Source organism: Pseudophryne corroboree, chromosome 1 (assembly GCF_028390025.1).
Source record: "Pseudophryne corroboree isolate aPseCor3 chromosome 1, aPseCor3.hap2, whole genome shotgun sequence".
Classification (NCBI taxonomy): Eukaryota; Metazoa; Chordata; class Amphibia; order Anura; family Myobatrachidae; genus Pseudophryne; species Pseudophryne corroboree.
In genome coordinates this window covers 467,963,543-467,991,403 of record NC_086444.1, presented here as the reverse complement: position 1 = coordinate 467,991,403, position 27,861 = coordinate 467,963,543, and the positions used below count along the sequence as shown (strand labels likewise).

The 27,861-nt window shown below is 47.4% G+C and overlaps 1 protein-coding gene across 1 annotated transcript in view; it reads right to left on the bottom strand.

Annotated features, from left to right (window-relative positions):
* The window catches only part of CNTNAP4 (contactin associated protein family member 4), a 438,669-nt gene that overhangs the window by 233,996 nt on the left and 176,812 nt on the right, over positions 1 to 27,861 (bottom strand). Inside the window, exon 3 of the mRNA XM_063913709.1 lies at positions 16,887 to 17,080. Coding sequence (XP_063769779.1) covers positions 16,887 to 17,080 — 194 coding nt within the window. The remainder of the gene's footprint in view (positions 1 to 16,886; positions 17,081 to 27,861) is intronic.

Below are 27,861 nucleotides of genomic sequence, written 5' to 3'. Positions count from 1 at the left end.
AGCCAAGTTCTCCTGAATGTACTCTGCCATAGCCTGAGTCTCAGGACGTGACAGGGAGTACAACCTGCTCTTGGGAAGCTTAGCATTCGGCAACAAATCAATGGCACAGTCATAGGGGCGATGGGGAGGTAGTACCTCTGCAACTCTTTTGGAGAACACGTCCGCAAAATCTGCATAACATCCTGGCAATCCTGGCAAACTTAGCTGCAAAAGCCTGACTGGAAGGCTCAAGCAACTCCTGAAACAATCAGTACCCCAACTAAGAATCTCCCCAGAGACCCAGTCAAATTGAGGATTGTGGGCCCTTAACCAGGGTAACCCCAACACCAATGGGGCAAAAGTACAGACAGTCACATAAAAGGACAATTTTTCAGAGTGTGTGGCTCCAATAAACAAGGAAATCTGGCTAGTGCAAGAGGTAATTTTACCCTGGGATAATCGTTTCCCGTTTAACCCACAAATCTCAATTTCCGATGCCAAGGGTACTAAGGGAACAGAGTGTTTCAGGGCGAATTGGCGGTCCATAAAAACCCCGTTGGCCCCACTGTCCACAAAGGCCTCAGTCTTGACAGTTTGACCGAGGATCTTCAAGGTCACCGGAATGATAAAAGTCTTCTTGGGAAATTCTGACTTCTGGCCTGACAGGATATTTCCCATCACCCTCAGGCCCTGAAGTTTTCTGGCTTTTCTGGGCATGATACTACCACATGACCTTTATTCCCACAGTACAAACATAACCCCTGCTGTCTCCTCCGCGTCTTCTCACGCGAGGAGAGGCGGGTAGCCCCAATCTGCATAGGCTCCTTGGAAAATTCCTCAGAGTCTGAGGTTCCCTTGGGAAAGAAGGAAACCTCGGTCTCCCTTTCAAGCCTACGCTCTCTCAGCCGTCTATCCACCCGAATGGATAACTGCATGAGCTGATCCAAGCTATCAGGCAAGGGATATTGTACCAGTTGGTCTTTTAACTGGTTAGAAAGACCTCTTCGGTACTGGTGTCTCAGGGCTGGGTCATTCCACTGGTTATCATGGGCCAACCTCCGAAACTCCATACAATAAACCTCAACTGGCCTTCGCCCTTGCTTAAGGATCGAAATCTGAGCCTCGGCTGAGGCCGTCTTGTCAGGGTCATCATACAACATGCCCAGTGCCGTAAAAAAAGCATCGACACTTTTAAGCGACGGACAGTCAGGCTGCAACCCATATGCCCAGACCTGTGGGTCTCCTTGTAGCAAGGAAATCACTATGCCCACCCGCTGAATCTCCGACCCAGAAGACTGAGGCCTAAGCTGGAAATATAGCTTGCAGCTCTCCTTGAAACAAAAGAACTGTGAGCGATCTTCAGAAAAACGATCTGGGAGATTTACTTTCGGCTCTTTAACCCCTGAAGGTACTGCTGCTGCGGGAGCTCCGCCAGCGGCCTGTGAGGTGTGCATTTTAATGGACAAATCATTAAATGTCGAGTCAGGACCTGCACCCGATCGACCACCTGTTGCAAAGTATTTTGAGGGGTATGCTTCATATTCCCACAAAATTTCAACAGGAGTATTTGGCTGCTGAATATGTTATGCACACCAGTGCCAGCAGGAATGTACTGGTGTCTGAACGGTGAGGGATGCAAAACAAATGAACTCACAGACAGACTGGGGAATATGACATTACATACACAGAAGGTGATAGGGTAACAAAATAAACACAAAGTGAACAGAGAAGCCCAAAGGCTAAGAAACTGGGTGTCTCCCTAGTATTAGGAATGCTCAGATGGAAAGAAGCGAGATGTAGTGATTTAATATGTAGAGAACCCGAAATGCTGTTGCTAAGGGCAACAGCAAAACCCTAAAGGGTTACTAACGGGTGTGGCAGTAAACTCCTTGGTCAGAGATGGAATAATAGACACAAGGAGAGTCTCCACAATCCTAGTCCTCACTTGCAGTGCACTGGTTCAGCTTACTGCCACTAAACTGACACCTGAACACCTTGCACAGTGAGAAAGGATTTTGGCAGGCAAGTCTGAGAATACAGCCGCAAACTTGCTAGGTTCACAGAGTAGCAAAAGAACCCCAGCAGGTTAAACAACTGACTCCAGTCTTACTGCTAGGTCTGGATTGGCAGAGTGTAATACCAAATCCCAAGGCCTATTTGCAGTAAGCAACAAACAAATACAAAGTTTACACAGTACTAGCTAGCTTTCAGGAACTGACTAACCAACAAAGATTCAGCAGCATCTGCCTAACCTGAGAAGAGGGTTTATATAGCGGGTGCTGTCCATGCCCCACTCAGACCTCACAGACTGTGAGCACAAAAACCAGCACCGGATCCCCTGCCGTGCACAGAGCCTGTAACCACTGCACAGCAAAAGACCCGAACCGGAGTATCAGCTACGCTCAGGTTACTCCGCTAGCACTTGTCTCCCGGTTGCCATGACGACGTGGCAGCACAGAGCAGGAGACCCTAACAGAATCTATAGGGAAATAGGCATGGATACACAAGGATAGGTGCTATCTATTGCACAGTTGTCCACCAGATTGCAAAGGTTCTTGGTGGGCTGTATGATATGGTCATACAGCAATGATGAACCGGGGTCGAGAGGAAGGATGAGAAGACATGTGAGGATATGTGTGGACTGTGCAGAGTGGATGCAATTTGATAGGAAGGTTTATGAAAGTTATGTGGGCGGTTCTTGAATTTGATACTCTTGCCTGAAGAGGTGAGTTTTCAGGGAACGTTTGAAGGTTTGGAGACTAGAGTAGAGTCTTATTGTATGTGGTAGGGCATTCCACAGAGTGGGTGCAGCCCAATTAAAGTCCTGCAATCGTGAGTGGGAGCGAGTAATGAATGTGGGTGAGAGACGCAGATGTTGTGAAGAGCGAAGAGGTCGGGTTGGGAAATATTTTGAGATAAGTGAAGTGATGTGCATTGGTGTAGCTTGGTTAATGGCCTTGTGTGTGAGTAAAAGTATTTTATATTGAATACGGTAGAATACAGGTAACCAATGGAGGAACTGACAGAGTAGATCTGCAGACAATGAATGTCTAGCGAGGAAGATTAGCCTCGCAGCTGCATTCAGAATGGATTGTAGTGGTGAGAGTCTCGTTTTGGAAAGACCAGTTAGGAGACTATTGCAATAATCAATTCGGGAGATAATGAGAGCATGGATTAGAGTTTTAGCAGTGTCTTGTGTAAGGTATGGTCATATTTTGGATATGTTTTTTAGATGCATGTAACATGATTTTTAGACAGATTGAATGTGGGGAACAAAGGACAGATCAGAGTCAAGGATGACACCTAGGCAGCGAGTTTGTGGGGTAGGGTAGATTGTCAAGTTTTCAACAGTGATAGAGATATCAGTTTGGTACAGTACCTACTATTGGCCGGTGGAAATATAATTAACTCTGTCTTTAAAATATTAAGTTTGACGTGACAAGATGTCATCCAAGATGAAATGGCAGATAGGCATTCAGTGACACGGCCCAGTACAGATAGGGACAAATCAGGGGAGGATAGGTAGATTTGAGTATCATCTGCATACAGATAATACTGAATTCCAAAAGAGCTGATTAATTTACCAAGAGATGAGGTATAGATAGAGAAAAGCAGGGGACCCAAGACTGAGTCTTGCTGTATTCCAACTGAAAGAGGTAGCAAAGAGGAGGTAGATTCAGAGAAGCGAACACTGAAGGAGCGATTAGATAAGTAGGATAGGAACCAAGAAAGGGCTGTGTCTTTAAGACCTAGGGATTGTAGTGCTTGTATGAGAAGAGAGTGGTCAACAGTGTCAAAGGCAGCAGATAGATCTAGAAGAATAAGTAGTGAGTAATGGCCTTTAGACTTTGTAGTGACCAAATCATTAACCACTTTAGTCAGTGCTGTCTCTGTGGAGTGTTGGGAACGGAAGAGTTAAGAAAGTGTGTGAGTCGAGTGTAGGCAAGTCTCTCAAGTAGCTTAGAGAGACAAGGGAGCTGAACGATAGGGCAGTAGTTTGAGAGAGAGTTAGGGTCAGAATTTTGTTTTTTCGAAATGGGAGTAATCACTGCATGCTTGAAGAGTGAAGGAAAAATACCAGTAGAGAGAGAGAGATTACAGATGATAGTTAAGGTAGGGATGAGCACCAGAGACAGAGCTTTACTTATTTGTGAGGGTAATGGATCAAGAGGAGAGGTAGTAGAGAGATAGTAGAGGCAAGCTGTCTAGTATTTTTGGACTACATGCAAACGCAGCCAGTATTTACCCTGCACAGAAAAAAATATAACTCATCCAAATCTAAATCTCTTTGCACGTTACATCTGCCCCACCTGCAGTGCAGCATGATTTTGCCCAGTTGCTTTCTTTTTTGCTTTACTAACAAACATGAATCAGTCCCTCAGTACCAAAACTCAGAAAGTCAGAAACTGCAGTGACAATAACAAGAGGACAGGCTTTCACTCTTTACATCCCTGAAAACACTACAATGACTGCTGCGCTATCTATACTATACTTCAAGAGAACACTATGATGTGTCAACCACACTTTACAATCTATGTGAGCAGTATTGCATATGTTGTAAATGGAAAAAAAAAGCTAAATGGAATTGAGAGCAGTCAAATAGAGGAGTGTGGAAAATACAAAAAATCATGAAAAGGAAAAAAAATTGAGGTGTTATCCAGAAATCCGAATCCACCTGAATTTTGTGTATCTGGTGTATCTGACTTGAACTAAAACTAGAGATGAGCGGGTTCGGTTTCTCTGAATCCGAACCCGCACGAACTTCATGTTTTTTTTCACGGGTCCGAGCGACTCGGATCTTCCCGCCTTGCTCGGTTAACCCGAGCGCGCCCGAACGTCATCATGACGCTGTCGGATTCTCGCGAGACTCGGATTCTATATAAGGAGCCGCGCGTCGCCGCCATTTTCACACGTGCATTGAGATTGATAGGGAGAGGACGTGGCTGGCGTCCTCTCCATTTAGATTAGGAGAGAGAGAGAGAGATTGACCTGAGGCTGATACTGTAGAAGAGAGTGCAGAGTTTAGTGACTGACCACAGTGACCACCAGCAGTGCAGTTGTTTTATTTAATATATCCGTTCTCTGCCTGAAAAAAACGGTACACACAGTGACTCAGTCACATACCATATCTGTGTGCACTGCTCAGCCCAGTGTGCTGCATGCCTGCATCATCTATGTATATATATCTGACTGTGCTCAGCTCACACAGCTTATAATTGTGGGGGAGACTGGGGAGCACTGCAGTGCCAGTTATAGGTTATAGCAGGAGCCAGGAGTACAAGACAGTCACATACCATATCTGTGTGCACTGCTCAGCCCAGTGTGCTGCATCATCTATGTATATATATATTATATATCTGACTGTGCTCAGCTCACACAGCTTATAATTGTGGGGGAGACTGGGGAGCACTGCAGTGCCAGTTATAGGTTATAGCAGGAGCCAGGAGTACATATTATATTAAAATTAAACAGTGCACACTTTTGCTGCAGGAGTGCCACTGCCAGTGTGACTGACCAGTGACCTGACCACACTGACCACCAGTATAGTTAGTAGTATACTATATTGTGATTGCCTGAAAAAGTTAAACACTCGTCGTGTGACTTCACTTGTGTGGTGTTTTTTTTTTATTCTATAAAAAACTCATTCTGCTGACAGACAGTGTCCAGCAGGTCCGTCATTATATAATATATATACCTGTCCGGCTGCAGTAGTGATATATATATATTTTTTATATCATTATTTATCATCCAGTCGCAGCAGACACAGTACGGTAGTTCACGGCTGTAGCTACCTCTGTGTCGGCACTCGGCAGTCCATCCATAATTGTATACCACCTACCCGTGGTTTTTTTTTCTTTCTTCTTTATACATACATACTACTACATCTCTTTATCAACCAGTCTATATTAGCAGCAGACACAGTACAGTACGGTAGTTCACGGCTGTGGCTACCTCTGTGTCGGCACTCGGCAGTCCGTCCATAATTGTATACCACCTAACCGTGGTTTTTTTTTCTTTCTTCTTCATACATACATACTACGACATCTCTTTATCAACCAGTCTATATTAGCAGCAGACACAGTACAGTACGGTAGTTCACGGCTGTGGCTACCTCTGTGTCGGCACTCGGCAGTCCGTCCATAATTGTATACCACCTAACCGTGGTTTTTTTTTCTTTCTTCTTTATACATACATACTACGACATCTCTTTATCAACCAGTCTATATTAGCAGCAGACACAGTATAGTACGGTAGTTCACGGCTGTGGCTACCTCTGTGTCGGCACTCGGCAGTCCGTCCATAATTGTATACCACCTAACCGTGGTTTTTTTTTCTTTCTTCTTCATACATACATACTACGACATCTCTTTATCAACCAGTCTATATTAGCAGCAGACACAGTACAGTACGGTAGTTCACGGCTGTGGCTACCTCTGTGTCGGCACTCGGCAGTCCGTCCATAATTGTATACCACCTAACCGTGGTTTTTTTTTCTTTCTTCTTCATACATACATACTACGACATCTCTTTATCAACCAGTCTATATTAGCAGCAGACACAGTACAGTACGGTAGTTCACGGCTGTGGCTACCTCTGTGTCGGCACTCGGCAGTCCGTTCATAATTGTATACCACCTAATCGTGTTTTTTTTTTCTTTCTTCTTCATACATACATACTACGACATCTCTTTATCAACCAGTCTATATTAGCAGCAGACACAGTACAGTACGGTAGTTCACGGCTGTGGCTACCTCTGTGTCGGCACTCGGCAGTCCGTCCATAATTGTATACCACCTAACCGTGGTTTTTTTTCTTTCTTCTTTATACATACATACTACGACATCTCTTTATCAACCAGTCTATATTAGCAGCAGACACAGTACAGTACGGTAGTTCACGGCTGTGGCTACCTCTGTGTCGGCACTCGGCAGTCCGTCCATAATTGTATACCACCTAACCGTGGTTTTTTTTTCTTTCTTCTTTATACATACATACTACGACATCTCTTTATCAACCAGTCTATATTAGCAGCAGACACAGTACAGTACGGTAGTTCACGGCTGTGGCTACCTCTGTGTCGGCACTCGGCAGTCCGTCCATAATTGTATACCACCTAACCGTGGTTTTTTTTTCTTTCTTCTTCATACATACATACTACGACATCTCTTTATCAACCAGTCTATATTAGCAGCAGACACAGTACGGTAGTTCACGGCTGTAGCTACTTCTGTGTCGGCACTCGGCAGTCCGTCCATAATTGTATACTAGTATCCATCCATCTCCATTGTTTACCTGAGGTGCCTTTTAGTTGTGCCTATTAAAATATGGAGAACAAAAATGTTGAGGTTCCAAAATTAGGGAAAGATCAAGATCCACTTCCACCTCGTGCTGAAGCTGCTGCCACTAGTCATGGCCGAGACGATGAAATGCCAGCAACGTCGTCTGCCAAGGCCGATGCCCAATGTCATAGTACAGAGCATGTCAAATCCAAAACACCAAATATCAGTAAAAAAAGGACTCCAAAACCTAAAATAAAATTGTCGGAGGAGAAGCGTAAACTTGCCAATATGCCATTTACCACACGGAGTGGCAAGGAACGGCTGAGGCCCTGGCCTATGTTCATGGCTAGTGGTTCAGCTTCACATGAGGATGGAGGCACTCAGCCTCTCGCTAGAAAAATGAAAAGACTCAAGCTGGCAAAAGCAGTAGCACCGCAAAGAACTGTGCGTTCTTCGAAATCCCAAATCCACAAGGAGAGTCCAATTGTGTCGGTTGCGATGCCTGACCTTCCCAACACTGGACGTGAAGAGCATGCGCCTTCCACCATTTGCACGCCCCCTGCAAGTGCTGGAAGGAGCACCCGCAGTCCAGTTCCTGATAGTCAGATTGAAGATGTCAGTGTTGAAGTACACCAGGATGAGGAGGATATGGGTGTTGCTGGCGCTGGGGAGGAAATTGACCAGGAGGATTCTGATGGTGAGGTGGTTTGTTTAAGTCAGGCACCCGGGGAGACACCTGTTGTCCGTGGGAGGAATATGGCCGTTGACATGCCTGGTGAAAATACCAAAAAAATCAGCTCTTCGGTGTGGAACTATTTCAACAGAAATGCGGACAACAGGTGTCAAGCCGTGTGTTCCCTTTGTCAAGCTGTAATAAGTAGGGGTAAGGACGTTAACCACCTCGGAACATCCTCCCTTATACGTCACCTGCAGCGCATTCATAATAAGTCAGTGACAAGTTCAAAAACTTTGGGTGACAGCGGAAGCAGTCCACTGACCAGTAAATCCCTTCCTCTTGTAACCAAGCTCACGCAAACCACCCCACCAACTCCCTCAGTGTCAATTTCCTCCTTCCCCAGGAATGCCAATAGTCCTGCAGGCCATGTCACTGGCAATTCTGACGAGTCCTCTCCTGCCTGGGATTCCTCCGATGCATCCTTGCGTGTAACGCCTACTGCTGCTGGCGCTGCTGTTGTTGCTGCTGGGAGTCGATGGTCATCCCAGAGGGGAAGTCGTAAGCCCACTTGTACTACTTCCAGTAAGCAATTGACTGTTCAACAGTCCTTTGCGAGGAAGATGAAATATCACAGCAGTCATCCTGCTGCAAAGCGGATAACTGAGGCCTTGACAACTATGTTGGTGTTAGACGTGCGTCCGGTATCCGCCGTTAGTTCACAGGGAACTAGACAATTTATTGAGGCAGTGTGCCCCCGTTACCAAATACCATCTAGGTTCCACTTCTCTAGGCAGGCGATACCGAAAATGTACACAGACCTCAGAAAAAGACTCACCAGTGTCCTAAAAAATGCAGTTGTACCCAATGTCCACTTAACCACGGACATGTGGACAAGTGGAGCAGGGCAGGGTCAGGACTATATGACTGTGACAGCCCACTGGGTAGATGTATGGACTCCCGCCGCAAGAACAGCAGCGGCGGCACCAGTAGCAGCATCTCGCAAACGCCAACTCTTTCCTAGGCAGGCTACGCTTTGTATCACCGCTTTCCAGAATACGCACACAGCTGAAAACCTCTTACGGCAACTGAGGAAGATCATCGCGGAATGGCTTACCCCAATTGGACTCTCCTGTGGATTTGTGGCATCGGACAACGCCAGCAATATTGTGTGTGCATTAAATATGGGCAAATTCCAGCACGTCCCATGTTTTGCACATACCTTGAATTTGGTGGTGCAGAATTATTTAAAAAACGACAGGGGCGTGCAAGAGATGCTGTCGGTGGCCAGAAAAATTGCGGGACACTTTCGGCGTACAGGCACCACGTACAGAAGACTGGAGCACCACCAAAAACTACTGAACCTGCCCTGCCATCATCTGAAGCAAGAAGTGGTAACGAGGTGGAATTCAACCCTCTATATGCTTCAGAGGTTGGAGGAGCAGCAAAAGGCCATTCAAGCCTATACAATTGAGCACGATATAGGAGGTGGAATGCACCTGTCTCAAGCGCAGTGGAGAATGATTTCAACGTTGTGCAAGGTTCTGATGCCCTTTGAACTTGCCACACGTGAAGTCAGTTCAGACACTGCCAGCCTGAGTCAGGTCATTCCCCTCATCAGGCTTTTGCAGAAGAAGCTGGAGACATTGAAGGAGGAGCTAACACGGAGCGATTCCGCTAGGCATGTGGGACTTGTGGATGGAGCCCTTAATTCGCTTAACAAGGATTCACGGGTGGTCAATCTGTTGAAATCAGAGCACTACATTTTGGCCACCGTGCTCGATCCTAGATTTAAAGCCTACCTTGGATCTCTCTTTCCGGCAGACACAAGTCTGCTGGGGTTGAAAGACCTGCTGGTGAGAAAATTGTCAAGTCAAGCGGAACGCGACCTGTCAACATCTCCTCCTTCACATTCTCCCGCAACTGGGGGTGCGAGGAAAAGGCTCAGAATTCTGAGCCCACCCGCTGGCGGTGATGCAGGGCAGTCTGGAGCGACTGCTGATGCTGACATCTGGTCTGGACTGAAGGACCTGACAACGATTACGGACATGTCGTCTACTGTCACTGCATATGATTCTCTCACCATTGAAAGAATGGTGGAGGATTATATGAGTGACCGCATCCAAGTAGGCACGTCACACAGTCCATACTTATACTGGCAGGAAAAAGAGGCAATTTGGAGGCCATTGCACAAACTGGCTTTATTCTACCTAAGTTGCCCTCCCACAAGTGTGTACTCCTAAAGAGTGTTTAGTGCCGCCGCTCACCTTGTCAGCAATCGGCGTACGAGGTTACATCCAGAAAATGTGGAGAAGATGATGTTCATTAAAATGAATTATAATCAATTCCTCCGCGGAGACATTGACCAGCAGCAATTGCCTCCACAAAGTACACAGGGAGCTGAGATGGTGGATTCCAGTGGGGACGAATTGATAATCTGTGAGGAGGGGGATGTACACGGTGATATATCGGAGGGTGATGATGAGGTGGACATCTTGCCTCTGTAGAGCCAGTTTGTGCAAGGAGAGATTAATTGCTTCTTTTTTGGGGGGGGTCCAAACCAACCCGTCATATCAGTCACAGTCGTGTGGCAGACCCTGTCACTGAAATGATGGGTTGGTTAAAGTGTGCATGTCCTGTTTTGTTAATACAACATAAGGGTGGGTGGGAGGGCCCAAGGACAATTCCATCTTGCACCTCTTTTTTCTTTTATTTTTCTTTGCGTCATGTGCTGTTTGGGGAGGGTTTTTTGGAAGGGACATCCTGCGTGACACTGCAGTGCCACTCCTAAATGGGCCCGGTGTTTGTGTCGGCCACTAGGGTCGCTAATCTTACTCACACAGTCAGCTACCTCATTGCGCCTCTTTTTTTCTTTGCGTCATGTGCTGATTGGGGAGGGTTTTTTGGAAGGGACATCCTGCGTGACACTGCAGTGCCACTCCTAAATGGGCCCGGTGTTTGTGTCGGCCACTAGGGTCGCTAATCTTACTCACACAGTCAGCTACCTCATTGCGCCTCTTTTTTTCTTTGCGTCATGTGCTGATTGGGGAGGGTTTTTTGGAAGGGACATCCTGCGTGACACTGCAGTGCCACTCCTAAATGGGCCCGGTGTTTGTGTCGGCCACTAGGGTCGCTAATCTTACTCACACAGTCAGCTACCTCATTGCGCCTCTTTTTTTCTTTGCGTCATGTGCTGATTGGGGAGGGTTTTTTGGAAGGGACATCCTGCGTGACACTGCAGTGCCACTCCTAAATGGGCCCGGTGTTTGTGTCGGCCACTAGGGTCGCTAATCTTACTCACACAGTCAGCTACCTCATTGCGCCTCTTTTTTTCTTTGCGTCATGTGCTGATTGGGGAGGGTTTTTTGGAAGGGACATCCTGCGTGACACTGCAGTGCCACTCCTAAATGGGCCCGGTGTTTGTGTCGGCCACTAGGGTCGCTAATCTTACTCACACAGTCAGCTACCTCATTGCGCCTCTTTTTTTCTTTGCGTCATGTGCTGATTGGGGAGGGTTTTTTGGAAGGGACATCCTGCGTGACACTGCAGTGCCACTCCTAAATGGGCCCGGTGTTTGTGTCGGCCACTAGGGTCGCTAATCTTACTCACACAGTCAGCTACCTCATTGCGCCTCTTTTTTTCTTTGCGTCATGTGCTGATTGGGGAGGGTTTTTTGGAAGGGACATCCTGCGTGACACTGCAGTGCCACTCCTAAATGGGCCCGGTGTTTGTGTCGGCCACTAGGGTCGCTAATCTTACTCACACAGTCAGCTACCTCATTGCGCCTCTTTTTTTCTTTGCGTCGTGTGCTGATTGGGGAGGGTTTTTTGGAAGGGACATCCTGCGTGACACTGCAGTGCCACTCCTAAATGGGCCCGGTGTTTGTGTCGGCCACTAGGGTCGCTTATCTTACTCACACAGTCAGCTACCTCATTGCGCCTCTTTTTTTCTTTGCGTCATGTGCTGATTGGGGAGGGTTTTTTGGAAGGGACATCCTGCGTGACACTGCAGTGCCACTCCTAAATGGGCCCGGTGTTTGTGTAGGCCACTAGGGTCGCTAATCTTACTCACACAGTCAGCTACCTCATTGCGCCTCTTTTTTTCTTTGCGTCATGTGCTGATTGGGGAGGGTTTTTTGGAAGGGACATCCTGCGTGACACTGCAGTGCCACTCCTAAATGGGCCCGGTGTTTGTGTCGGCCACTAGGGTCGCTAATCTTACTCACACAGTCAGCTACCTCATTGCGCCTCTTTTTTTCTTTGCGTCATGTGCTGATTGGGGAGGGTTTTTTGGAAGGGACATCCTGCGTGACACTGCAGTGCCACTCCTAAATGGGCCCGGTGTTTGTGTCGGCCACTAGGGTCGCTAATCTTACTCACACAGTCAGCTACCTCATTGCGCCTCTTTTTTTCTTTGCGTCATGTGCTGATTGGGGAGGGTTTTTTGGAAGGGACATCCTGCGTGACACTGCAGTGCCACTCCTAAATGGGCCCGGTGTTTGTGTCGGCCACTAGGGTCGCTAATCTTACTCACACAGTCAGCTACCTCATTGCGCCTCTTTTTTTCTTTGCGTCATGTGCTGATTGGGGAGGGTTTTTTGGAAGGGACATCCTGCGTGACACTGCAGTGCCACTCCTAAATGGGCCCGGTGTTTGTGTCGGCCACTAGGGTCGCTAATCTTACTCACACAGTCAGCTACCTCATTGCGCCTCTTTTTTTCTTTGCGTCATGTGCTGATTGGGGAGGGTTTTTTGGAAGGGACATCCTGCGTGACACTGCAGTGCCACTCCTAAATGGGCCCGGTGTTTGTGTCGGCCACTAGGGTCGCTAATCTTACTCACACAGTCAGCTACCTCATTGCGCCTCTTTTTTTCTTTGCGTCATGTGCTGATTGGGGAGGGTTTTTTGGAAGGGACATCCTGCGTGACACTGCAGTGCCACTCCTAAATGGGCCCGTTGTTTGTGTCGGCCACTAGGGTCGCTAATCTTACTCACACAGTCAGCTACCTCATTGCGCCTCTTTTTTTCTTTGCGTCATGTGCTGATTGGGGAGGGTTTTTTGGAAGGGACATCCTGCGTGACACTGCAGTGCCACTCCTAAATGGGCCCGGTGTTTGTGTCGGCCACTAGGGTCGCTAATCTTACTCACACAGTCAGCTACCTCATTGCGCCTCTTTTTTTCTTTGCGTCATGTGCTGATTGGGGAGGGTTTTTTGGAAGGGACATCCTGCGTGACACTGCAGTGCCACTCCTAAATGGGCCCGGTGTTTGTGTCGGCCACTAGGGTCGCTTATCTTACTCACACAGTCAGCTACCTCATTGCGCCTCTTTTTTTCTTTGCGTCATGTGCTGATTGGGGAGGGTTTTTTGGAAGGGACATCCTGCGTGACACTGCAGTGCCACTCCTAGATGGGCCAGGTGTTTGTGTCGGCCACTAGTTTCGCTTAGCTTAGTCATCCAGCGACCTTGGTGCAAATTTTAGGACTAAAAATAATATTGTGAGGTGTGAGGTATTCAGAATAGACTGAAAATGAGTGGAAATTATGGTTTTTGAGGTTAATAATAATATGGGATCAAAATGACCCCCAAATTCTATGATTTAAGCTGTTTTTTAGGGTTTTTTGAAAAAAACACCCGAATCCAAAACACACCCGAATCCGACAAAAAAAATTCGGTGAGGTTTTGCCAAAACGCGGTCGAACCCAAAACACGGCCGCGGAACCGAACCCAAAACCAAAACACAAAACCCGAAAAATTTCAGGCGCTCATCTCTAACTAAAACCCGGTCCGGCTCTCCCAAGGGGATCTTATCTGAAACGGGTCCCGACTTAAATCTTCTCATGGGGGGTCATTCCGAGTTGTTCGCTCGCAAGTGAATTTTAGCAGATTTGCTCATGCTAAGCCGCCGCCTACTGGGAGTGAATCTTAGCATCTTAAAATTGCGAACGATGTATTCGCAATATTGCGATTACACACCTCGTAGCAGTTTCTGAGTAGCTTCAGACTTACTCGGCATCTGCGATCATTTCACTGCTTGTCGTTCCTGGTTTGACGTCACAAACACACCCAGCGTTCGCCCAGACACTCCCCCGTTTCTCCAGCCACTCCTGCCTTTTTTCCGGAAACGGTAGCGTTTTTTCCCACACGCCCATAAAACGGCCTGTTTCCGCCCAGTAACACCCATATCCTGTCAATCACATTACGATCACCAGAACGATGAAAATGCCGTGAGTAAAATTCCTAACTGCATAGCAAATTTACTTGGCGCAGTCACAGTGCGGACATTGCGCATGCGCATTAAGCGGAAAATCGCTGCGATGCGAAGATTTTTACCGAGCGAACAACTTGGAATGACCCCCATGGTTCGGAATTCAGCTGTTCTAAAAAAAATTTTTTTCTTAAATCAATGATTATGGGAGGTAATAATATCTGGGGTACAGATAAGGGCACAAGCAGAACAGAGCATAGGTTGAAGGACAGACAGATTGGAGCACATATATAGAAGCATGGACAGACAGACAGAAGGGGATACAGGTAGAAGGAAATGTGTATTTTGTTGATTTCGGTAACACAACAAATGACTTCAAAGTTGTAGGCAGGTCTTGGGTGACGTATTTTTAATATTAAAAAGAGGCACGTGGGTCTGGATTCAGAAGGTGGGAGGGGGGTCAGGCATCTGGCAGATGTACCAACAGACCAGCACCAATATGTGGGTGACTTCAGTTTGCCAGCGCCAGAATCCCGACAGCCGGCATACCAACACTTTATCTCCCTTTTGGGGTCCACGACCCCCCTGGAGGGAGAATAAATAGCGTGGCGCGAGTAGCACGCCACCATTCCTGCAGCGTGGCGAGCGCAGCAAGCCAACAAGGGGCTCATTTGCACTCGCCACGCTGTCGTTATGCCGGCGGTCGGGATTCTGGCACCGGTATGCTGGTCGCCGGGAGCCCATCCACCAGCATACAATACTACACCCCCAATATCGTTAATGGTAGTAAAAGCTGGAAGGGTCCCCAATCTACATCTTGCCTAGGGCCCCACAAAGCAATAATCTGGCTCTGCTGCTGCTGTATGCTGAATGGAGAGCCGGCAACGTGAAGCTCGGCTATTCAGTTTAAAGTCCCCTGGTGCTGATCTCTATAGTCAGGTCTTTCTCTCCTTCTCCTCCCCGCTGCACCTGTATTACAGACAGGCAGCAGCATGTACTTCAGCACTGCACAGCCCTCCTGCTATCCCCTCCACTCCTTTGGACATTGGGGGTCATTCAGATCTGATCGCTGCTGTGCGTTTTTGTACATCGTGCAATTAGATCTGAACTGCGCATATATCTGAGCAGCAATATGCATGCACGTCGGACGGCTACAATGGACATCGGGGGTCAGCGACAGGATTGTGCGAAGGATCCGCATCGTCAGGTGCATATATCCACCTGCAATTGTTTATTTATTCCGTTGGTCTGGAGCTGACTACTTGCACGTGCTTTCTTTGCCAATACTCATTTAAAGCTGTGACCTCAGTGTTTCTTATTTTAGTATAAGATTGGAGTTTTAGGGTTATGATCATGGGCTCCTTCTACCCATAATATGACATAGGCAAGCTGTTGGAGGCACAGCAGTCAAGTTAGTGGTGAGTGATGCTTCCGCTACCCATAAGTTTACAAGGGGAGTTGGCGGAGGCAGCAAGGAGCATACATATGTATGTACCCACTACCCGTAGCTCTGAATGGGGAGCTGGCAGCTGCGGGAGGCTGCGCTGCAGTGCCAGGGTACGTTGCCTCCCGCAGCAACAATCCACAAGGACACATCTGTATTTCCAAGTTATAGAACAGCTAGATAACAAGGGGGGAAAGTGCAAATGTGATAGCAGACTGTAAGATGAGCGAGGTATTAAGGGCCTATTTCAGAGTTGATCGCAGCAGCAACTTTGTTAGCAGTTGGGAAAAATATATATAACAGATATAACATGTGCAGAGAGAGTAGATTTGGGTGGGGTGTGTTCAAACTGAAATCAAAATTGCAGTGTAGAAACAAAGCAGCCAGTATTTACCCTGCACAGAAACAATATAACCAACTCAAATCTAACTCGCTCTGCACATGTTATATTCCCCCCCCCCCCCCCCCCCTGCAGTGCACATGGTTTTGCCCATCTGCTAACACATTTGCTGCTGCGATCAGGTCTGTATTAGGCCCAATGTGCAGTTGTCACAGTACAAAATAAAGTCTTCAGAAAGATGGTCACAGAAAGATGGCACACAGTTCCCCAGTAAGTCCACTCTTTAGCCCATGTACCCTCTAAAGTGAGATATTCTACTGTAGGCATGACTGCATTAAAAATATGCTGCACCTTACTATTTTCTAGCATCTGAAACCCTTTATCCCTTCCATCAGGTTTATGCAGTTTATCACAAATCTTCTGTTATACAGCACACATCATTGGGCACAGATCCCCTGTAATGCAGTACACACACCCTGTAATGCATAAATGCCCTATAACGTAACACACATGCACTGTAATGATGCACACATTACCAATAAATCAATGCACTTTGTTGGGCACAAATCACCTATAATTCAGCATACATTTTTGGGATCACATCAGTGTACTGGAGAGTGATGGCTCTTTTCTTGAAGCAGTCATCCTCCTTATTGTTCTCCCCAGTGTTTCCTCCATGGTGGGTGGAGAGTGATGATGTTATCACTGCGTTGCACACACTCAGATAATTAGGGTAACTGCAGTGCTAAACTCTTCAGAAAGACAGGGAGATCACCACTGTTTCAGGAAGTCTATCTAACATTCAATGAGCATTTTAAAATATAAGCATGCACCATTTACATGTATATCACTAAAAACAATTGGATGTGAAATGTATTATTGACCCTGCTGTTTTTTTTGACAAGCATTAAAATATAGTACTATGCAGTTATTTATGTGTTGTAACTATTAACAGAACGTACCGCAATTCCTTCCTCTTGATGATATTTCTTCCAGTTTCTTCCAGTGTCACTGAACGTTAGGAGATAGCTTGTTACCCAGTCTGAGCTTCCATATTTGCCCTGCATTGCAATTGCAGTGATCTCAGTCCTTTCTCCTAGATCAATCTGAAGCCACTGGTACTTATCGGAAACACGAGGAGACCACCCTCCAGCCCCTGCATGAAAAGATTAATAAATATCATACATGTATCATACATGACTTCTTATTTCTGCAACTGTCCAACAATGCCTTAAATAGTTTGACACTTTAAGAAACAAGTATATATAGGCCGGAGCACCATTGTAAACCAAGATCTAGAACAGGTTGTTTCACAGAGGTGCTGAGATGCAGCAATAGGGTCCACTGAATTCCATTTTTTGACTCCATTCTGCAGATTACCATTTCTTACAGTAGTTAAAACATCACATCTTGCTCAATCAAATAGAGCTTTGACAATGATAATCAGTTCATTGTTCTGTGTGGCATGATTGGGAATGGACTGGAACACTGTGACCAATGCGTTAAACTTCATAGTCAAATATGGAGTAAGGAAAAGAGTTCACAGAACAGTTTGAAAAATGTAAGTTATACAGTATTGTCAATAAATGTAAAAGAAGATGGCAATAAAGGCAGTACAGGTTGAGTATCCCATATCCAAATATTCCGAAATACGAAATATTCCGAAATACGGAATTTTTTGAGCTAGAGTGAGATAGTGAAACCTTTGTTTTCTGATGTTTCAATGTACACAAACTTTGTTTAATACACAAAGTTATTCAAAATATTGTATTAAATGACCTTCAGGCTGTGTGTATAAGGTGTATAGGAAACAAATAAATTGTGTGAATGTACACACACATTGTTTAATGTACAAAGTTATTAAAAATATTGGCTAAAATTACCTTCAGGCTGTGTGTATAAGGTGTATATGAAACATAAATGCATTCTGTGCTTAGACTTAGGTCCCAAAGCCATGATATCTCATTATGGTATGCAATTATTCCAAAATACGGAAAAATCCGATATCCAAAATACTTCTGGTCCCAAGCATTTTGGATAAGGGATACTCAACCTGTATTTCAAAATTGCCTTGTGACAACTTTACAAGGAAACAACAAACACTCATGCAGTAGTTATTTCTGCCATTTATTTTTACTGTGAAGTAGTTAAAATGCCGTCTGTCGGGATTCCGTCTCTCTGGATACTGACGCCGGAATCCCGGCAGCCAACAATGCTGCCAGCTGGAATCCTGACGCACCAGGGCTATTCCCACTTGTGGGTGTCCACGACACCCATAGAGTGGGAATAGATCCTGTGGCAAGCCACCAAGCTTGCAAGGGGTCAATTAGCGCTTGCCCCGCTGTCAGCATTCTGGCAGGTGTGATGTCGTTGTTGGGATATTGACAGCAGGCATCCCGCCCACCGGGATAATGTATCACACCCATTTTTTCTATCATATTGTATTATAAAGAAACAAAACATTGCCACCTATTGTTTGCATATAATACACCCAGTAGACTGAGCAAGTGACAAGAGCACACTAAACTGAGCAGCCTGCTCCCATATACAGTATGTGTGAGCAATTTCACTGGTAATTAGTATTAATATAGCTGCACTTTATTAATGTACTGTTTACATTTGTGAAAAGAGACTGGCAAATAGAAAATCTCTATACTGTACACTAGTGAGGGATTGCGTGTTGATATATATATATATATATATATATATATATATAGTGTATGTGTGGTGCAAGTAGCGCTAACCCTTATATATTCAGAGATGCCTTGAAACCATAGTATAATTAGTGAATATATCAATAAAAGTCCCTAGCCTTAGGCTAGTCAGACGTGAAAACACTCCAAAATTTCTGCTGGGGCAGCAGCCAGATTTCAAAAAAGTCCAATTTCCAATGGAACAATATTGTAAATAGTGTCAAGTGGTAAATCAGCTGCGCCTTCAGTGTTCTAAAGTGACTTAGCAAGATATCCTTAGATAGTAATTTAATATGCGTACCAGACACATAGGGAATATTTGCTTTTCAGAATTTCCTTAACATCGACTGTCTCCCTCTTTCCTCTCCTCCTCTTCTCATATCCATCCGGATATTTACAAGGTATTCCATGTATACAAGGAATGGAGGACAGTGGATCAATAAAGTGCACGAAATGGGATAAAGTGACACTGTGTTTAAAGTGCAAGTATGTGCATAAGGAACGTGCAATAAAGTGCTTTTGTGCTATACTGTGCCGAAATGGTTCTGAGATGACACCCTTCTGGTAATGTGCTTATTAGCCAGTAATGAAGGTGCAGCACCAACCAAATTATAATATCATGGCAGCACTCACGTTTTTCAAAAAAAACACCATGTAGCCAGATGGAAACCTCAAAATCATCCATAACAGATGAACTCGTACAATTAAGTGATAAAGAAAATGCTTATCTGTAGCTCATACACAAGAGCGGAGAGCCAGAGATCGACCAATGCATTTCATCCCGTTTCTATATGACCCCTGAGGAAGTCCCAGAACATATAGAAATGGGACGAAACGCATTGGGCGATCTCTGGCTCTCCGCTCTTGTGTATGATCTACAGATAAGCATTTTCTTTATCACTTAATTGTACGAGTCCATCTGTTATGTTAATTGTCTCATTAAATGTATAAAACGGAATTACACTATCAGAGTTTTTTTCCCTCTGGGAGTTACTCTTGATTTTAGGGTACTCTGGCTTGGTGGATGATTTTGAGGTCTCCATCTGGCTACATGGCGTTTTTTTTAAATCGTGAGTGCTGCCATTATATTATAATTTGACCCACTCAGTAACTCCCTACACCATTTTAGCCCCTCACAATAATGCCCTACACCATATTAGGCCAACACAGTAATGCCCGACACCATATTAGCTCCACACAGTAATGCCCAATACCATATTAGCCCCACACAGTAATGCTGACACCATATTAGCCCCACACAGTAATGCCAGACATATTAACCCCACACAGTAATGCCCAAGGTCATATTATGCCCCATGAAGATAGAGGCCAGTATCTCACCCCTATGCTGCAATGCTTCTGACACCTATGACCAACTCCTTAGGTCTTCTGTGCTGCCCGGGATGCAGAGCACCGGACTGGACAGTGCTCTTGGTCCAGGAGCTGGCTATCCAGGGTCTATGCTGGTCACAGACACAGTCTTCTCTGCCTCTTCCTGGCCGCGCTGTTCCCTGTTCTCACCCAGGGTCATTACAGGTCATTGAGCCGGGTGGTTAGGGGTGATACCCACAGTGCCTGTGTCATGACCAGTGAGACAGGAAGCCGGAGCTTACCTGTCCGCGCGCTGTGGCCATTCTCTCAACGGCTGGTGGGTGGCTGGTGAGTGGCTTGCTGCGACTGGCGGGCAGCTGGAGGGAGACTTAACAGTCTATGCAGAGGGGCCAGGCGGCTTGATAGTGGAGTGGCTGTTCAGGCGGTGTGGGGCTCTGGGTGCCGCCATCTTAGTGTGATCACATGTTCCTGCTGGGCCAATATGAGGCATGCTGCTGCTATCCTGCTGTAACCAATCCCAGATGGGGTAGGGTATTTCTAGGAGTATTCTGGGGCATTCTGGTGTCAGTGCAACGTCCTCTGCAGCCTGTTTACATGCTAGTTCTCTGACTCCCAGATTCCAGAGTTTTGCCTCTTGTTCCTGGTTCTATCTAAAAATCACAGCTCCGTCTCCAGCATCTCTACACGTTCAGCTCATATGCTCCTGGGGCTAGCATGCCACCGTGTAAGTCCAACAGCAGGCACTGATCCGCCACGAGTCATCTCCGTCACGGTATACGGTATCCGATCACGGTATACGGTTCCTGTGTCTCCTCTGAAGTCATCAGTTTGGACCCCCAGTTCCTGCTTCATCCATTTTACTTCATTACAGTATCTCATCTTTCACTGTCATACAATTCATGTGAAGGAACTTTTACACTCAGTCCGCTTCCTTCCAGGAGAGTTCGTTATTCAAACCGAATCCAGTCTGAAAATATTTGTTCCAGCTAATACTTCCGTGACAGTCTGCAGCTTTGGGTCCATCCTGCTGGATCCTGAGTGGGCTTGTGGCAACTGCCAGGGTACTCCTCCTTCCCCACTGATTTCACTGTTCTGCATCCCCAACGTCTGCTGTCCTCCTCCTCTGCGATGCCTGTCCTGTTGGGCAATATCGCAGGTGGTTCCTTCCACTGGGGTCCTCTCCTTTTCCTCCTGGGTCCGTACGGAGTCTTCTATGGAGGTTCTCACTTCTGGCAGCAGGGTGTCTTCCATGGCACCTGTTACGCTCACTGTACTTGGTACTCCAGAGACAGGGTGGATGAGCCCCAAGTACAGGAACGTGATGCTGCAATAGATACGGAGCTCGGCAGCACCCCCAAGGATACCTAACTCTGTTGACTCACCCTCGTAGTCAGCTTACGCCTGCGAGACTATGGTTTCTTGGGCCCACGGCAGCCGCGTTTGAAGGGCGGATTATGTCTGCCCAACTCCGATGACCCCCGGTCTTAGTTGGAGATAAGGCGTAAACTGAGACGGGATGATGACAAGGGGAACCTCTAACTAAAGACATAAATACAGAGTTGGGGGCACTACTGAACTAAATGAAAGTATGCGCTGCTCAGCCACCAAGACTAACAACAAAGGCAATGCTGTCCACATGCCTACATGACACTGTCGTATACCGGCGAGGACAGCCAATTCAGAACCTCTGCAGAAACTCCAAAACAAATGTAACAAGACGCTGCGGCCTAGGCCGAGGAATGCGGCAGAGCCGCTACTCACGAAACCGGTATGAATACTGTCAAAAGGACAGGAACCCCCAAAGTAGCTGACACAGGCTCTCAGGACCGGAGAACAGGCAGAATTCTGAACGACAGACTAGTGGACACCAAGAAGCAGGATACTGGATCAGACACAAGCAAAGCCACAGGACTCCTAGATAGGAATGCTTCAAGGCAGGATACTGGATCAGACACAGGCAAAACCACAGGACTCCTGGACAGGAATGCTTCAAGGCAGGAAGCAGCTAGACAGAAGCTATCACCGGCATCTGTGTCAGGCAATGAGGGAGAATATAACAAGGAATTCCTCCAATCACAGCAAGAACCCTAATTAATTATGTCATGCAGCTGCCCTGCTGCACAACTCCAAACTGACAGGTGCAATTAACAGACAGGTGAGGCTAAACACATGGAAGCAGGCTGCAATAACACAGACTCACCATCGGTGGTCAACAAGAGTCTTCTAAACCAGAGCAAAGGAAATCCTGACCTGCAAGAGAACTAGAACATAAAATACATGAACAGGAATGAACCACTGCTTGTGGTTCATAACAGTACCATCTCCTTAAGGGTGAACACCGGACACCCCACAAAAGCAAAGTGTCAAAGTCAGAAAAATATCACGCTGCACGTTGCCATATATGCACTTCATGCGTGTGCACGCTGCATATCTAATCAAAATAATGTATTTTATAAGTTAATATTCCCCTGAGTTCAACAGGTATCAGTGGGTCTCAAGATGGCTCTTAGACCTTAGAGATTCCCCTTTGCATGTTAAAAGGGCTTCACATGTTCTTATGCATAGTTAAGCACAGGAATAGTAATTGAAGATTAATTGTATTCCGAATCAGTTTCTTTCCCGCAGACGGAGTACAATAGCCTTTAATTACACTGAGCTTTGAGACTCAATGAGGAGGGCCAACACCTGTGTTTACGAATGGGGCTGGTTTTGTCTCCAGAAGAATGATTGCTGAGATGTCATTGTCTCAACTGAAAGTGGACATTGAGAATACCGAACAAAACCCAGAGACAGGGTTTGTTTTGTATTCGCCAAACAATAGCTTTCCACAAGACAGGAATGTGTTAGTCATCACCCAACGTTTTGCATAACCAAGATAACATGCTCAGCTCACTGATACAGCTAGCCCACATGCTGTGAAAGACACACACTTCCTGTGGTTGACACACCCCCACAGCTGTAATGCAGGTATGATATACCCACTGGAAATCACAGGGCACACTCACTCACTCACACAGCTACCTTGCACCCAGAAGCATGGCTGGATCATCACCAGGACTGACCTCCTTACGAAAGCTAAGTATTGAATTCACATGGCTTAATGGCATAGAATAGTTTAAATATGTGTTTGTGGTAAAGTAGTTGTGAAATGATTGGCATAGAATAGTTAGTTTGGAGATACAAATGGCTTAAGGTTAATGATGTTTGTGCAGTTGTGTGATTGTTGGGTGTTTGGGATGATACTCTATGAAATCTGTAATGAATTGGAACAGTAGACAATCTGTAGCATACAGTGGCGTAACTAGAAATTTTTCTCCCCCAAGCCAAAAAATCCTTCGGCGCCCCCCCCCCCCATACACCCCGTAATTGGCACTAGCAAAGGTAGAAAAATGCGCGCGCCGCAGGCGCGCGCTGGCAAAAAGGGGTGTGGCTTTGTCGAAATGGGCATGGCTTTGCGTGGAGGGCGTGGCATTGCAGGAAAAGACTACCTTATACCCCAGTTTTGCAACCTGCACGCCCAGACGTTGGCCACCACAGGAAAGAAAAATAATCCTGATTCATGCCCCTTACATTATTTGTCATTTTTCCTCCTTATAGTAATACCCAGTATACATTATTCCACATACTGCAATGGCCCTTAGACATTATTCCACACACAATCAGTGATCGCGCTGAGACAAAAAAAAAAGTGGGTCCCAGGGACCCTTCACTTTTAAAAATTGGGGTCCTACCGGTCTTTTTCTGGGTCCCATCGGAATGAAGGTTCTTATTAATTTTAATCTTGTTTGGACACTACAAAAGTGTTGCAAGATGGGGGGGATGGGGTGACAATGCTGCTGGGCTGTGTAGCATGCAGGACACCCTGCACCAGAGCTGTAACTAGACATTTTGGTGCCCTTAGGCAGAAAGTGAATTGGTGTTAGACCACTTAGACCACAAAGAACAGGTAGTGCGCGCCGTAAAATTTTAGGGGCGTGGCTTCATAGGGAAGGGGCGTGACCACATAATAGTGTCAATTCACATTACACCACACAGTAGTGGCGCTTATACACATTGCACCAGGTAGAACCTCCTATGCACACTGATCCAGGTAGATCACGTCATACACTTTGCTCCAGGTACAGCACGTCATACACTTTGCACCAGGTACAGCACGTCATACACTTTGCACCAGGTACAGCACGTCATACACTTTGCACCAGGTAGAGCACGTTATCATACACATTGCATCAGGTAGAGCATGTTATCATACACATTGCCGCTAGGTAGAGCAAGTTATCATACACATTGCCGCTAGGTAGAGCAAGTTATCATACACATTGCGTCAGGTAGAACACGTTATTATACACAATGCGCCTGGTAGAGCACGTTATTATACACAATGCGCCTGGTAGAACACGTTATTATACACAATGCGCCTGGTAGAGCACGTTATAATACACATTGCACTAGGTAGAACACGTTATTATACACAATGCGCCTGGTAGAGCACGTTATTATACACATTGCACTAGGTAGAGCACGTTATCATACACATTGCGCCTGGTAGAGCACGTTATTATACACATTGCACCAGGTAGAGCACGTTATCATACACATTGCGCCAGGTAGAACACGTTATCATACACATTGCGCCAGGTAGAACACGTTATCATACACATTGCGCCAGGTAGAACACGTTATCATACACATTGCGCCAGGTAGAGCACGTTATCATACACATTGCGCCAGGTAGAACACGTTATTATACACATTGCGCCAGGTAGAACACGTTATTATACACAATGCGCCTGGTAGAGCACGTTATTATACACAATGCGCCTGGTAGAGCACTGAGGCACATTGCAGTAACCACTCACTTATCACCTCCAGTTGCACGAAGGGGCCGTTTGACACAAGTGGCTCCGCCCCCAGCAGCAACTCACTGACACTCACCATTTTTTCTGACAGCACAGTGCAGTGAGTGCACTGGCACAAGTAGCCAGCCTGCGCCTGTAGTAGCCGCAGCCTGGAGGAGCTCTATGTGAAATCGCAAGCAGAGGCTGTTCTCTGGCAAGAAGGAGCTCGTCCAATCGCTTCCCCTGACGGGCTGGCCACTGCTAAATATACCGATAATCAGTTCCAACTGTGTCAAAGTAGTGGAGCCTCAGGTGCAATGGGAAAGTCAGTGTCACTGCACAGTTGTACTGATTACTGGTATATTTAGCAGTGGCCAGCCCGTCAGGGGAAGCGATCGGAGGAGCTCCTTCTTGCCAGCCTCTGCTTGCGATTTCACAGATAGCTCCTTCATGCTGCGGCGCCGGCTGGCTACTTGTGCCAGTGCACTCACTGCACTGTGCTGTCAGAAAAATGGTGTCAGTGAGGCCCTGACACTCTGAGTGGCCTCACATTGCACACACGGAGCTTGCAGCCCCCGGACATCCCGCATCTGCACCAGCTACTCCAGGTGAAGCGGGGCGATGCAGCACTGTCTACTGCTTACCTACAGCGGGAGCTGTGCAGCCCGGCCGGCTCCTGCTGGAAGGTAGTTGTCGGGTCTCGGTGGGGCGTTGAGCGGGTCCCGGGTAGGGGGGTGGCGGCGGGCAGATCCGGAGCTGTACTCCCAGTCGCAGAGGAGGGTGCTGGCGGCAGAGCGGCAGTGGAGCCGGATGAGCGGGGCCAGTCTGTCAGCCCTGCAGCACAGATTCATGTGCTGGCGGGGAGCAGGATTCAAAGCGGAAGATGCTGCAGGCTGTGATTGGATGGAGACTACAGGAGGTGATTGGCCGAGGAAACAGCCAGTCACCTCCTGCATTCCGCTGACAGGCTTAACACATGCAAACACATATTCAGATGAGCGCGTCCTGTGGGACCCGCTCATCTTCTAAATGTGAGTCCCGGGCGGCTGTTTCTGGGTAAAATACGCGCCATAGCGCGTTTTTGCGATCACTGACAATAATGCACATGACACAATATGCACACACCGTAATGCCCCCTACACATTATGCCACACACCGTAATGCCCCCGACACATTATGCCACACACCGTAATGCCCCCGACACATTATGCCACACACCGTAATTCCTGTGACACATTATGACAGGAATCGCAATGCCCGTTATACATTATGCTACACACTGCAATGCCCCTAATACATTATAGCACATACAATGTCTGTGACACAGTATGACACACACCACAATGATCCTGAGACATTATACCACATACCACAATGCCCGTGACATAGTATACAACACACCGTAATGCCAGATACATTATGACACACACTGCAATGTCCGTGATACATTATGCCACACACCGTATTGCCCATTACACATTAAGTTCTACAGTAAGGCTTCCAATTACTTTTAAATTACCTGCTCGTTGCCAGGGGTTTCATGCTCTTGGTTCCATGCACGGTGCCAGGATGTCATGCTCGTTGCCAGGGGTTTCATGCACTGGGTGTCATGCTCGTTACTAGGGGGTAGTGCTTGTTGCTAGGGCCATGCTCCCAGTGCCACATATGCTCCCAGTGCCAGATATTCCCCCACAGTGCCAGGTATATGCACCCAGTGCCAGATATTCCCCCACAGTGCCAGGTATATGCACCCAGTGCCAGATATTCCCCCACAGTGCCTGCTTCCCCCCCAGTGCCAGGTATATGCCCCCCCAGTCCCGGGTATATGCCCCCAGTGCCGGGTATATGCCCCCCCAGTGCCAGGTATATTCCCCCAGTGCCAGGTATATGCCCCCCAGTGCCAGGTATATGCCCCCAGTGCCAGGTATATGCCCCCCCAGTGCCAGATATTCTCCCACAGTGCCAGATATTCCCCCCCCTGTGCCAGGTTTATGCCCCCAGTGCCATGTATATGCCCCCAGTGCCAGGTACATGCCCCCCCAGTGCCAGTTATATGCCCCCAGTGCCAGGTATATGCCCCCAGTGCCAGATATCCCCCCCAGTGCCTGCTTCCCCCCAGTGCCAGGTATATGCCCCCAGTGCCGGGTATATGCCCCCCCAGTGCCAGGTATATGCCCCCAGTGCCGGGTATATGCCCCCCAGTGCCGGGTATATGCCCCCAGTGCCAGGTACATGCCCCCAGTGCCAGATATTCCCCCCAGTGCCTGCTTCCCCCCCAGTGCCAGGTATATGCCTCCAGTGCCGGGTATATGCCCCCCCAGTGCCAGGTATATGCCCCCCCAGTGCCGGGTATATGCCCCCAGTGCCAGGTACATGCCCCCAGTGCCGGGTATATGCCCCCCCAGTGCCAGGTATATGCCCCCAGTGCCAGGTACATGCCCTCAGTGCCGGGTATATGCCCCCCCAGTGCCAGGTATATGTCCCCAGTGCCAGATCTGCCCCCCCAGTGCCAGGTATATGTCCCCAGTGCCGGGTATATGCCCCAGTGCCTGCTCCCCCGGCCCCCCCTATGTGTTGGAGGGACACGAGCGCATCGCGCGTCTCTCCTGTGTCCCTCCTGGCTCTCCCCCGGCTGGTCTAATAAAGGAAGTGCCGTTCGTGAGCCAATCAGAGCTCACGAACGGCACTTGCTTCCTTAGACCGGCCGGGGGAGAGCCAGGAGGGACACAGGAGAGACGCGCGATGCGCTCGTGTCCCTCCAACACATAGGGGGGGAGCCGGGGGAGCAGGCACCTCAGGGAGGGAGAGGAGATCGCAGATTGACATGCGGACGCTCGTCCGCATGTCAATCTGTTCTAAATCAGTGGCGACCCCGCAGCCCCTCGCCCCCAAGCCACCGCGAGGACTGCGGGGGCAGTAGTTACGCCACTGGTAGCATAGCATCTCTGGTATACATTTATGGATGGTGATTTATAACAGATTATAGTAGTTTTACATGATACATCTTGCTGAAGGTTAGAAGTCAAAACATACTTCCTTTTGTTACTGTAGTCATGTGCTTGTAGCAATAGCAG